Source organism: Stylophora pistillata, chromosome 11, assembly GCF_964205215.1.
Source record: "Stylophora pistillata chromosome 11, jaStyPist1.2, whole genome shotgun sequence".
Taxonomy (NCBI): domain Eukaryota; kingdom Metazoa; phylum Cnidaria; class Anthozoa; order Scleractinia; family Pocilloporidae; genus Stylophora; species Stylophora pistillata.
In genome coordinates, this window is record NC_142529.1 from 4317679 (window position 1) to 4331243 (window position 13565).

The 13565-nt window shown below is 37.8% G+C and overlaps 1 protein-coding gene across 10 annotated transcripts in view; it reads left to right on the plus strand.

Annotated features, from left to right (window-relative positions):
• The window catches only part of LOC111322632 (tubulin polyglutamylase TTLL7), a 198229-nt gene extending 184683 nt beyond the window's left edge, over positions 1-13546 (plus strand). For 6 of the 10 annotated variants that reach the window (XM_088738116.1, XM_088738113.1, XM_088738121.1 and 3 more), the window contains 21 exons: positions 1328-1423; positions 2030-2102; positions 2890-2985; positions 3337-3384; positions 3810-3901; positions 4096-4168; positions 4605-4763; positions 6399-6493; positions 6799-6892; positions 6977-7024; positions 7106-7168; positions 7736-7829; positions 8367-8419; positions 8832-8927; positions 9414-9656; positions 10023-10157; positions 10445-10525; positions 10672-10832; positions 10943-10991; positions 11375-11517; positions 12148-13546. In XM_088738116.1, coding sequence (XP_088594242.1) covers positions 1328-1423; positions 2030-2102; positions 2890-2985; positions 3337-3384; positions 3810-3901; positions 4096-4168; positions 4605-4763; positions 6399-6493; positions 6799-6892; positions 6977-7024; positions 7106-7168; positions 7736-7829; positions 8367-8419; positions 8832-8927; positions 9414-9656; positions 10023-10157; positions 10445-10525; positions 10672-10832; positions 10943-10991; positions 11375-11517; positions 12148-12256 — 2101 coding nt within the window. In that variant the 3' untranslated portion in view covers positions 12257-13546. The remainder of the gene's footprint in view (positions 1-1327; positions 1424-2029; positions 2103-2889; positions 2986-3336; positions 3385-3809; positions 3902-4095; positions 4169-4604; positions 4764-6398; positions 6494-6798; positions 6893-6976; positions 7025-7105; positions 7169-7735; positions 7830-8366; positions 8420-8831; positions 8928-9413; positions 9657-10022; positions 10158-10444; positions 10526-10671; positions 10833-10942; positions 10992-11374; positions 11518-12147) is intronic. The other 4 variants (XM_088738114.1, XM_088738117.1, XM_088738123.1 and 1 more) reach the window with 2 other exon arrangements.
• Positions 13547-13565: the final 19 nt, after the last annotated feature.

Consider the following 13565-nt stretch of genomic DNA (forward strand, 5'->3'; position numbering starts at 1 on the left):
GTACACTGTAGTATAGTAGTAGTTGTGAGAGCAGTAGTTTAAAGTAGACTATTTTTAAGGATGAGGGTCAAATTAAACAGTAATTAGTAATGTGACAAACACATGGCCCTCAATATAAGTGGAAACTGATATTTAGTGGTTATAGTATGGTAAGCAGGGCTTGACACTGTTGGTTAAACATGAAGACGCGCTATAAAAGGAGCCTTAGGTCCCACCGGACCATTTGTCAATCAACCGTCGTGTGATGTAGAACTGTTAGAGTCAAGTCAGCTTGAGCTACAGCTACTCCAATGCATGCAGTGAAGAGTGGGTGCATTCCTCAAAATTGTTTTATGTCTTCATCACAATACAAGAATTTTTTAGATTTGTATTTCCTTTCTCCAATATAAACTGTTACGTATGATGGACGATCCTCGCAGTAGATAGCGCTATTTGAGCAATAGCGAAATTCAGACCTGAAAAAAATCAGGCCTGTACGGGACTCGAACCACTGACCTCTGCGATACTAGTGCAGCGCTCTAACCAATTGAGCTAACAAGCCAACTGAGAGCAGGCCGTATATGATTTTCATATATTTATTCTATCTCAATATAAACTGTCTTTATTATTTTGTGGCGGTAAATTTGAGATCAAAGTAGGTGGTTCACATGTTACCTCATGCCACCATATGCTGGTGGAAGTACACAATAGATATCTCATTAACTCCTTTTGTTCGTCTACCAGCATTTAAATTTGACCTGCACACGTCAACAGTGAGTGACAAATGAGCCTAGGTCTTCCCAGGGAAGACTTCCTTATATAGCATGCCTTCATGTTTAAGCCAGCTTAGCCACAGACTAGTAGAAATTCAGTTTTGGCCATTCAGTCATGGTTTTTGATTTCCACCAGCCAGTTTGGCTAGTAAACATTAAACAGTAATTGTTGTAACATCTAAGTTGTCACTATAGCCACTTGGCTAGTAAGTTGAAAAGTTAGTGACGAGTCCTGAAGAATATGAAACTTCTAATGGGAGAAATACTCTGATTTCAGTTTAGATGTCTAAAAAATTATGTAACAGTCAGAGGTAATGATCACATAGTTAAATACTGTACTGGCCGGTACGCACTCTTCAAATTTTACAGACCATAACAGTATATGTATTTGTGCAGGTTGACTATTAAACAATTGAATCAAATAAAAGTGTAGTTACTGTAATAATAATTCAGGAAACAGATCAAAAGAAAATTACAGTGATTGATTTTTTTTTTCATGTCACCACATCAATGCAAATATGATAATGTGAATTAGTACTAATTCCTTAGCTTGCTGCCCATCTTTTCTGTATCAGATATGCTGCATTTCAAGGCTATTGTAGAGAACTGAAAAAAAGAAAGAAACACAAAACTTTCATTGTTAAACCAGCTAACGGAGCTATGGGAAATGGGTAAGTTTGACAAAAAATTTTAAATTTTGAATTTTACCATCATCTCCATTATATTTATCATAAATAAAAACCATATGCGTCAGCTTTTTTTCTCAACTTGCAGACAAAGTTCTCGTAAATTATCACAAAAAGAACATGTTGCATTTATTGTTCAATGCAGGGCTAAGATAACCCAAGCTTTAGTGTGAAATCTGAATTAAGATATGTAAGCTCTAAAAGAAAGTTTAATATTAGGCTTTTCTTTGCCCTCAATGTGATGATTGAATGCCTAAAAAAGAATGAAGAGAATCGTATGAAAAAAGCTTTCAAATGACCAGATGGAATCAGGAACAAAGAATTAAAATTTAACCCTGGAATAACATTAATTGGCCTAAAAACAACTGGGCTCTGTGCAATATGACATTTTGAATCATGTCTAGATCCAATCTGTCTTTCCACTAATCAATGGCAGGTGAAACCTGCCATTACATGTACATATAAAGCTTCCTTTTGCCTCAATTTGAGTGAAAATTAAAGATGTTATCATAACTATGTAACTTAGTTTCTTTTAATTGGTACTGTAAATTGTGCTATCTGATAATTAATACATCTCTCTCCAAATTTTAGGATATCTCTGGTACGAAATGGAGACAGAATCCCATCTCATGAGCAGATTGTGGTCCAGGAGTACCTTGACAAAGTAAACTTGTTTACAAACATTGCATTTACTATCATGATATGTTAACCGCCTCCCAGTTAGCTCAATGGATAGAGCGCTGGACTGTTGTGCGGGAGGTCAAGGGTTCGAGCCCTGGCCGGACCAACACTCAGGTCTTAAAATAATTGAGAAGAATTTGCTACCTTTCTATAACATCAAGAAATGGTTAGATATTCTAGTCTTCTCGGATAGGGACGAATAAATGGAGGTCCCGTCTCCTGCAGGGTTAGGGGTAGGAGACGTTAATTTCCCACACACGAGATTACTGTGTGATGGATGTCCTCCCCTGGGGTGGGATGGGTGGGAAGGTGAGATCGATAGACTGAAGCGGCTGCCAGAGGCGCCTGATATGCTGACGTCTGTTCTCAACCTTTAACGCTGCACCCGTAATTCAGCCTCTGGGCTGCAAGTGGTCAGATATAATCTATATTACTACTATATATTACTAACAGTGTGCAGTAATAATTCTGGGACCTGTTGTTTTAAAGCTGATCAGGGCTCAAAACCATAAAGGTTAAATTTTAATTTGAGTTTCTTTATTCATATGGATGAACTTTTCCAGGATAGGTTAATTACTCTCTTCTTTTTACAACATCCAGTGATCAAATTATAAACAAATTAAGATAATTATTCTGAATTTTTTTCAACAGCTGTCAGATCTAAAATCATATTTCACACTAACCCTGTAGGTATCTTAACCTAGCTTTGTTCATGAAAGTTGCAGTGACTTTTGTACTAATGAATTCATTATTTGTTGCATTATTTATAGCCTTTTCTCCTTGAGGGATTCAAGTTTGATCTTAGAGTATATGTTTTAGTAACATCATGTGATCCACTGAGGATATTTTTGTATCATGATGGACTTGTAAGTGAATTTTTGTCATCATATGATTATTTGAACATTTCAGTTGTAGCCATCTGCCATACAATTCATGTAAAAATAATTCATAAAGAAAAGGAAGGGCTTTACATTTCAAACACAGCTTTCCTTTTTTGTAATGAATACCAAACTGTTGTAATGTACTACAAATGTAATGGTAAATGGTGCTGAAACCTCCCTTTTTCACTTGAATTTGACTCTCCTACAGTCTCCCAAAACTTTTAGGCCAGCTAAATATCCTTGTATATTTTTTAGAGGATATTGTTTACATATCACGAAGTGATTGGGTTTTTTTTTCCCATAAACCTTGAATGATGAATATGATTGTATTTCCAGGTTCGCATGGGAACTGAAGTGTACGAAAGCCCTTCAGATGAAAACCTGGTGAGAATGTTTTTAAATGCCAGTGAAAATCAACCATAGGAACACCATCAACTCAGAAACCAGAAACGCTGATAACCTCATTGCCTTTAAGAAATTAATTGTTAAGATTTTTTCTTAGCGTTATATTTTTCTATTTTGCAATTACCTTTGTTGTATTTTACAGTCTTTTATATAATATTGTTATTAGATCTCCTCATCATTTATTTAATGTTTTTTTGACATTTAGTTAGGACTTCCCAGAAAATCATGTTTGTATGAGTGGAGCAATCCTCATTAAAGATCATTAAACAACAACAACAGCAGTCATCCTTTTAGAGACTAGAGAGCAATATTATTGGAAGCCCATTCAAGGAAATAACATTATGGTATCTAATTGTCTATTATGTTCTACATTTGTATTGATCTGGGTTTTGTTTATCTTTTAGGATGAGCTTTTCATGCATCTAACTAACTATTCAATAAATAAACACAATGAGAACTTTGACCGAGATGACAGTGATGACAGTGGAAGTAAAAGGTACATTATACTGAATATAGCAGCTGATTTCCTTGCATTTTTTTCTAGTTTGGCTTTCTTTTCAATATTTTTTTTACAAGTAGTTTCGTAGATATTCCCATTTTAATATTTTGAAAGAACTCTTAACAACAATTGTCATTATTCTAAAATCATGATGCTCTGTTAAAATTTTTTTTTTCAATTTCTTTTTGAAGATCCATAAAGTTTTTGAATGACTGGCTCCAGTCCATGGACTATGATGTAAGCTTTCTTTGGCACAACATAACAGTAAGTTCAATTGATTGAAGAGTGACATTTCTTGCTCTAAGCATTCTATTTAGGGCTTTCAGTCAGTCAATGGAGACAACCAGAAAAGCATGCATAAACAACAAACGGCAGCTGGGGTTGTCAGGAAAATAGTCATGTAGATTTAAAACAGCCACTAGGGGCAGGCATAGGCTATGTTCTGATGCATGGGTTCAAACAGTCCCACAAAAAAACAAATTAATTATGAAAAAGAAAATGAATTATTTGACGCTTAAAAAATTGCAGTTGAGGTTGTCAGGGCAATGGTTGTGGAATGAGACCTTTGCAGACCCAGGATGCTACAGAATATCTCAGCTAATACACGTTAAATTACAGCTATCTCCCTCTGAACATTTTATAAAAAGAGGAAAAATGGGATGTATTTTAGTCTCAGTAATTTTGTCTTTTTTTTTTTCAGGATGTACTGGTCAAGACATTAATAGTTGCCCAGCCTCACATTTTTCACTCCTACAGAATGTGCCGGCCCGGTGCACCCTCTGGAAGCGAGAGTGTTTGTTTTGAGGTTCTAGGCTTTGATATTTTATTGGATCGAAAACTCCGCCCGTGGCTTCTAGAAGTAAGTAAACATATTTCCACTCTTCATGATCATCATGTATGCGTTAGCTGTGTTTGTGAAAAGTACATACGTTTGAATTGTTTGTTTGTGTGTTTGTTTTTGTTCTATAACTTTAAGTACATGCGTTCAAGAAGAAAATTGATTTTAGGAACGAGAAAAGTTCCAATTATACAGCCATGTCTACATTTGTGAAGTTTAAAACTTAAAATTGTTTTCATTTTTTTGGCTGCTAAGTAACTGCCGCCATTTTGTGGAAGGTCATCAATTAGAGGAAAACTTCGCAAAAAGTAAATTTTTGCCTCCATGTAGTCCAATAGGGAATTTACCAAAACTCTACAGAAATGAATTTATCACTTTTCTTACCTTAGGAATCTGTTGTTTTGGTAATTTTCCTTTTCCGAGAAAGAGAGGTTTGCTAAAAGTTTAACACTGAGACCAGAGAAGTTCGCGTCAATAAAGCGCGGCTATACGCTCCCTGACTTGTTTCCAGACTCTTTCATTTTGTGCCTTCTTAAGGCTGGTTTTCATTAGCGTCGGAGTCGTAGTCGGAGTTGTAAGAGCGCTTATGACCTAGTGAAAATCGAAAAACGGAGTCGTAAGCGGAGTCATAAGCTCGACGCAATCGGAGTCGGAAGAATCAGAACTTTTCCATTTTCTTCCGATTCAGCTCATGACTCCGTCGCTTACGATCTAGTGAAAACTACATTGTCGGAGTCGGAAGCGAAAGCGGAAGAATAAACCAATCGCAAAGCTCGATTCCAGGTCCGCGAAAAAACAAATTTTGGCGCCAAAGACAACATGGCGGACAAAGAGTAACTTTGGCTCTTATTAATCATTATTTTGCGCTGGCAGAGACAATGCAGGAATAATATCGTTCGAAAAAGAAAGCAATTTTGGGTTCGTGATATCTATCGACGTCGAGCAGCCTAGAAAGAGTATGCTAACCTCGTCAGCGAACTACGACTTGGTGATCGTGAATTGTACTTTCGCGTTTCGGTAGGTTTCGAGTATTTTAAATTTTAATTAAATTTAATTAAAATTTTTATTTTAAAATTAATTAAACAGTCAATTTTACGTTTAAATTTGTTACGGCTACTTGTGCATTTTGGAAAGATGGAATCGAGCATTGTGACTGGTTTATTCTTCCGCTTCCGCTTCCGCTTCCGACTCCGACAATGCAGTTTTCACTGGATCGTAAGCTACGGAGTCAGGCAGAATCGGTGTTCTGCTTCCGACTCCGTCTGTTTGATTTTTACTAGACCGTATCGCTCCACGATTCTGATTACGACTCCGACTACGACTCCGTCGCCAGTGAAAACCAGCCTTAAAGCTTCTCTTTTTTAGAATGTAATTTGAAAATTTTAGGAACATTTGGTGTTGAAAAACGATCTTTACTTCGCCACCTTTGGCTCCACACGGTAATGTTTAAGATGAAGTTAAATTTAGTTTATGACCATTTAGAGAAATCCCAGAGCATACACGAAACCTTACTATTTGTAGCCCAGGAAAGGTTTTCAAACAGTGCCCACCTGATCGTCTAGTCTGTAGTTACTGCTAGTGAGTTTTGATATGGTTGTACGAAATCTAATTGAAGATAATTTTTTTGATTGGGTCTTTCATTTCGAAATTCTTCAGGTGAATCGATCACCCAGTTTCGGCACGGACACCAAACTTGACAGTGAAATTAAAGGAGGAGTGTTAACTGATGCACTGAATTTGCTCAATATCAGGTGCAGTATTTCTGAAGAAGGATGTAGTATATCAAGATGTGTATGGTTGAATGTAATCATGATCAGCATAGCTTTGCACCTAAGGGCTTAGTTGGTACAGCCCTCGATTTTATGGTGCTTTGCGAGAGGTGGGTTGGGCTCGAAGTCCATTCATTCAATGAACTCACCCACTCCTGCCACAGATTATGGCACGCAGCTCATTGTGTTCTGATGTACTACCGTGACTGATTTGGGGAATTGCTCAATTCTTCTAGTTTAAATGTAGAGAAAAGTAAGAAGATTGTCGTGTTATTAATATATTTTAGGGTCAGTGACAAACGTCGTGGCATGGCGGCTGAAAAGGCAGAAGCACAGAAAAGACTCCTAACGCAGCCAAAGAGGAATGAGTACTCCATGTCGGTAAGGTTTTAAAACTCATTTTGTTGAATTTCTATGGCCACTACATGCACTGTGTAACAGAGTATGCGGGTTCTCCTTTGTTAGGAACTGGAAAAGAAGAAGATGATATTAAACAAACGTCGAACGGAACTCGTAAGTTCGAACCATTTTCAAGAAAATTTCTCTGTGATTTGAATATGAAAGAAACTAATTCACCATCATTTTTCATTACAGAAAGAGAGGCTGAATCAATTAAGGAGAGAGGCGGCGCGAGAAGAATTTGAAAACATGAATATGGTGGGTGGAGGAGATATGTCCAAGATTGACCGCTTATGAAATTCCCTCTGTACGTTAGGCATCACGAAGTGTCCTCATCAATAAACTTCACCAAAAACACACGATTATTCCGAGTTCGAAAAGCAAGTCGGATATGAAGCTATGTAAAGTACTGACCAAACAATACTTTAATTTGTTACTTGAAAAAAGAGAAGAGGATTATAGACATATTCGTTATCAAAATATACTTTTTGCAAGCAATTTTTATACTTTATTCCGTATGAATAGTGGGTTTTACCGATGCCAGTAAAGTGTCTCACATTTCGCGTGTTTGTTCTGTGTGTTCTGTGTGTTCTGTGCGTGAAAAAATTTTCAGCTGATGATTCTTCTCATTCGGAAAAGAAATCGCAATCGTTTCTGTTTTAAGACCTCCTAAGGTCAAAAGCTATAGATTCTGCTAGGTAACGCAAGCTTACATGGAAATTTTCTTTTTTTCTTTCTTTTTCTCCTTCTTTCCTGTCTTTCCTCCGTTATTTCTATATAGTTTCTGTAAATGAAGCTTTTACTTTATTTTTAATGATTTTATAGGGAAACTTCCGAAGGATTTTTCCTCCTGAAGACAAAACAAGACGAGAAAAGTATAACGGGCTTTTAGCAGACGCCTTCAAGCTTTTCTTGTCAGGTATAGTTAAATTTTGTCTCACACTCTCTCAGCTGACTGGCCAGCACTGCATAGTGACTTTGTGGTCGAGAGATGGTCCCAAGTCTTCTGTGCTTCACATTTCACTGTTTACGGTAAATTCATCACGTGTTTCGGACTGGTAATTGAAAACACAATCAACGACGACTTTCGAAGCTAGCGTAAACGGGGAGACATGATAACGATGAAGAGACCAGTGGGAAAATCTTCGTCCCCGTTGCATTTTGGGACAACGTTTCCCTCGAGATCTCTTCTTAAAACTTTAAAGACGTTTTCCATTTTTCGCCCATCTCTCCATACTCCGAATATTTCCTTTTGCCTCTCCTTCCAATAGTTTTGATCCATTTTTTTTATCTCCTTCCCTTTACCGTTCTTGCGGAGCATTTTTTCAACTTGTGGTATCCCCTTTTCCTCAGCGTGTTTGGGGAGGCCATGATCCGAGTGCTCCTAAGACTGTTTTCATTAGCCTTTTTTCTGATGTCTGGAAATGTTTTTCTAATTGTATGATTTTACATGTAGGGAGAGCTGCATCACTTCAAAAGGACGGCAACCAACCATTCAGTACCCTCAGGGTAGGTGTGAGGCAGTCGTTGGTCAGCGTGTTCCTTGTATCCGCAGCTTAGTGACTGGGCTTCTCCTTTGATCTCGAATGTAGAACTTGTATTCGAGATCAGACTCGTCAGGCTGAGATTTGTTATGTCTGTTTTACAAAAATGGCATTCTGTTTTGCCACCAGCGTTGGTTGACGTCGATTAACAGCTTGGTCCGTTAAATGAGGATATTAAATACGCAGATTACTCGGGTTTTTACTTTTTGAGAAACTCTAATTTCGTTCGTGATAACGCGATGATATTTAAACTGGGCTATTTATGATGCATTTTTAAGTTTCAAAGCGTCAGTTTGAAGCTCATTTTCACAATTAACAAAGGCTATCTCAGCACCATCGCTGTTTGAACAACGCTGCATAACTTAAATGACTTGCAGGAAGAAGAAATCCTCGATTTACTAGAGCAATGTGAATGTGACGAAAACGTAACATTGGACAAATCTGGCAACCGCCCGATGAGTAAAGGACCAAAGGTAATAGAAATTAGTTATTTTCTCAGCACTTTGTTCTTTCCTAACTTATCAATGTTAGCTCCTTCCCAATCCAATCCTGTCTTGTGCCGTGCTCTTGACCTCAGGCAAGGTGGTGCACCCTTTCTCTAAACTTTTTTTTTAATTGTCCTTCATCACTAGATACACGATCCTCCATTGCCCCCCCCCCCTCCCCCCACTGCAGTTTCCTTTCTCCTCCTTCCCGAACTCTTGCCTTGTTTGCCTTCATCATCTTCTTTGAATAAACTCAAGTAAACCCACAATTCACACACACGAAATGAAACGTAATCACTGTCTTTGTGATTATTTAACTTACTCTTAAGTCTTTGTTCTAACATGGAGGTATTACAAACTTGCTTCCCTTCCCTTCACATTGAACATTGGTTTGGCAAGAAAGCCCGTTCGTCTATTAATATATCATTTGTTTCTATATAATTTATTTATTTAGTTATTTATTTATATATTTAGCCTTTGTCATCCATGCCGAGTGCTAAATCCACTGCCAACAAAGAAGACACGTCAACTTCGTCCTCCACAGTTTCCTCAAACCCACATCAGACCTCGACACCGTCCCACTCGTCATCTTTCAGACCCGTTTCTGCCCACAAGGCGCCAAACTCTGCCAATAATGGCCTGATATTAACACGCTCCTCCACGCATAGAATCGTGACGTCATCTTCATCTCCACCAATGAAATTTAACCCTGTGGTGGTGAGTATTTACATTTGTATATTCTTGGCCCGAGCTAGGTTTTACTTTTAACGAGTTGAGGGTAGTTTTAATAGAACTGCTGTTGAAAGCAGTGAATGAAGTTCTTAATGCAAACTAAATTATTTGCTACAAAAACTTGTTTTTGTCTCGTGGGTCGCCAAAGTTTGGAGGCAATGAGTTAGCCCATTTCCAAATTACCTTTAACCTCTTTTTGAAGGCGAATCCTGAAGCTCATCCTTTCCTACGAAAATACGTTTTTATTCGCATGCAAATTAAACTTATTTTCACAAGAATGGTTGAGCAACAGGCCTCGTTTTGAAAAAGAGGCCAAAAGAGGTAACAACATAATCACTCCTTTTTACCCAGGATGCTGCCTTCTTGGATGCCGCTGTCCGGGAGAGAGAAGAAGAATTATGCCGGCGAACACTGCAAGCTTTGCTTGACATGAGAATTAAATTTCCAGGGAAAACAGACGAGGAAGCAGAAGTTATTTTAGAAAGCGTAAGTTGTTAACTTGTATATCGGAGATTCAGCCATGAAATTGTTTTAATTTTCCTCTCCTTCTGCTTCTGTTTCTCTATAACCTGTGTGAACCGAACCCTTGCTTGATCGCTGACACGTGATTCTCATTAGGAAAAACTGGGGACGAGTACGTTACCAAGCTACATGTACATCCCCAGTGACGACCAAAGCACAATTACGTGCTCATTCGACCCAAAACAAAAATCTACCTTATAACCAAATGCCTTCTGCTTGTTTTAAATTCCATTTTTTTCATTTATTTTTAGATCCAGGATAACTGGAAATTTCACAAGCCGAGAGTGGCCTCGTATTGGTTGGTTAAGCTTGATTCGATAAAGCGGAGAAAGGTAAAAAGTTATTTCTATACATGATGTTTGATTTGGGCTCTGGAACGTTAAGTACTATCACGCGACTGAAATCTCAAACTCATAATCTAACTGTTGATTGTCTTGTCTTTCATTTCTTTCCTTTATTGTGTTTTTTTTTTCCGCAGGTTGTGGACATTGTTCGAACAAATGTTCGCGCCATTTTACAACGCGTTTGGCGAGCATCTGAAGTTGATAACTTGCGACTTTACCGCGTTTTCTCGAGAGTATTTAACAGATTGTTATGGAGTCATGGACAGGGATTGTGGAACTGCTTTTCAAACTTGGGGTACGTTTGTCTTGCATCTTTACCATCAGTGTCATGCCTAGCCTTATTAGGGTTTACATTTTACGTAACCAAAACCTTTCATTTTTGTTATATTTTTTTGTCATTTGTAGAAATTCGTGGGAGACAATATTCAGCAAGAGTACAGAGGTGCTATCTTCGGTAAGCAGATCGTAAGACTTGAGAGTATAAATATAAAATTATCCGTAACTGATTGAAATATAAATTAAAATTTTGGATTGTATGAATAGAGAACTTTGCTCCCAGATGGGAGTATTTAATCGATCCACCAAGGAGCGAAAGATGATGCCTCGTTTGATTTTGGGTTTCAAATGTAGACTTGTACGAGCTGCTGTAAATATGATAAAAAGAAAGAATTCCAATAAATTTGATTACAAAATAGTTACGCAAAAGGAAGTAACTGTAGGAGACTATTCATAGTAATGATTCATTGCAACTCTTTCGTGCTCGGGTAATTTTCGAAGATGGGAGAGGGGACGATTGTTTATTGATTTGTTAATCGATTTGTTTTGGTCCTCTTCTAGACTGAGATGAACTGCTGTCGTCGGATTGTCCAGCTTTGTCGAGACTGCTTGCTCATTGTGTATCAGTTTGCCGCTGATGCTAAAGCTGCAGGCGCTGTTTCAAATGTCTCTCAAGGGACGACACTTCAAGATTCTGACAAGAGGTAAGTTTTTTAATTTAATGGAAGTACAGGAAATTGTGTGTAACAAACATAATTCTCTGTTGAATAGCGAAATCAAGAGAAACCATAGGAGAGCGTGTTGGGAATATCGTTGATTGTCTTCGAAATTTCCTAACATTTTAAAAATTAGCACACATTGTTAGGTGGACGGACCATAAAACACTTTGGAAAAAACTCTGCAACTTGCAAACGAATGTTATTGAAACCCGACAAATCCAAATTTTAAACGGGACTGGCTGCCGGAAGTTAAGGGGTCTTATGCCTGGCGTTTACTATATCTTTTTCCTTCACCTTTTTAGTTACAAACACTTAAAAAGGGCTTTTCTGGTGATTGGGTGATACAAAGGTGCAACAAACGCGCAACAAATGTGCAACAAACGTGCAACAAACGCGCAACAAACGCGCAACAAACGCGCAACAAACGCGGTTGCATTATTCTTGGCATCGTTCGCGTCTTAAAAAATGTCTTTACTAGTTAGGCTCTCTAATAAGCACCAGGAAGCATTTCATGGCGTGAATTTTTAGGGGTCTTTACCAAAGTAGCACGAATAACGTGTAGTAGGGTATCCTTTTGGAGTCCAGGTTTTGCAATATTTTCTTGCTCCTTCCCAGGCATGCGAACATAATACGTAGAACACCAGACCTGACGTCACAACAAGCTTTGACAGCAAGAATGGCTAAGCATTACAGAACCTCTCAGCTGGCACAGGAGCAGTTATAGGTAGGGGCCGAGGAGTGATGGTCACTCTTGGCCCCAGAGGTCCACGACTTCACACAAACAGATTTGAAGCAAGGGGACGGTTGATACTTCGTTTGAGCAACCTACATGTTAGATATGTAGATATGTCAACATCATGTACAAACTTAGAAAAGCCCTTTTTGGGTAACGCAGATGGAAGCACGGGGATTTTCTGAATGGCGCGGGTCTCGCAACGAAACTCTCTCACATGTTACTGGGAAGCGAACGTATCGGTGATCTTAATTAAGTATTTATACAATTGTCTAGTGTTATTAATGGGAATGCTCCTAAATTAGACATGAAGAGTAATTTTCCTAAAGTTTCGTTGTACCGTTGAAGAGACTCTGCTGACTTTCACCCTTAAACTCTCACAGTCTCATTGGTAATTATCCCGTCTAGCTGCTGCTTATTGTAAATTCTCTAAGACAGTTTGGTGTCTAAGCAAGGTAACACCCTCCAGCTAACAAGGATTTCGCTTTTCATCACCTGTTAGCTAGATCGTTTCTTTCTACTGTGAGGAGAAGTTACTTGTGAATAGTTTAAGATTAATGCGTTATGCAACTGCGCGATTGAGAAAGAGTAGCATCATAGGAAAATCTATCCTCAGCCAAAACATATTTTTTTCTTTCTTTCAAATTCGTCAAGTATTTCAACGCCAAAAGGCAAATAATCATGTAAATTCTCTTGCGCTTGTTGTATTTTTTTGTTTTATTTCTAGTGCAATAACATTTCCTTTCATGGTGAAGGGTTATAGTATTATGAACAAATGAGGAACTGAGACTATTTGAAAAACTTACTAATAGTTAACCCATGCTTAACTATTAGTACAAATAGTTAAGCATGGTTATGCTAGACCTCTTCATGGCGTCTTGTCTCCAAGTCGCTGGCGTGAAACATGCTTACAATGTACGTCTCTCGATCGATGTCACGACGTTGATATGATACTTTCCCATAGGACGCACCAAGTTGTTTCAGTTTTCAGTTAAGACTGTCGAATTTTCGTTTAGAGTCGAGGTGTCTGTCTTCTTCCTTTTCTAATTATTTATATATTTATTTTTGTTTTCATCGTCTAATAATTATTTATCTTGAATTTTTAAACCCATGATATAAATAGTTGAAGATATACTATAAAGATATAAAGGTGATTATATATTAAATGAAAGGTATAGTAAATTTACTGTCCAACTAAAGATGTAATATAATGACACATTGTTGTAAATATTTATTGCCTTAAATTACATCAAAGAGAAAAGCCAGCGAAAAACTTAATAATTTGCTCAGCTGTTGTGTC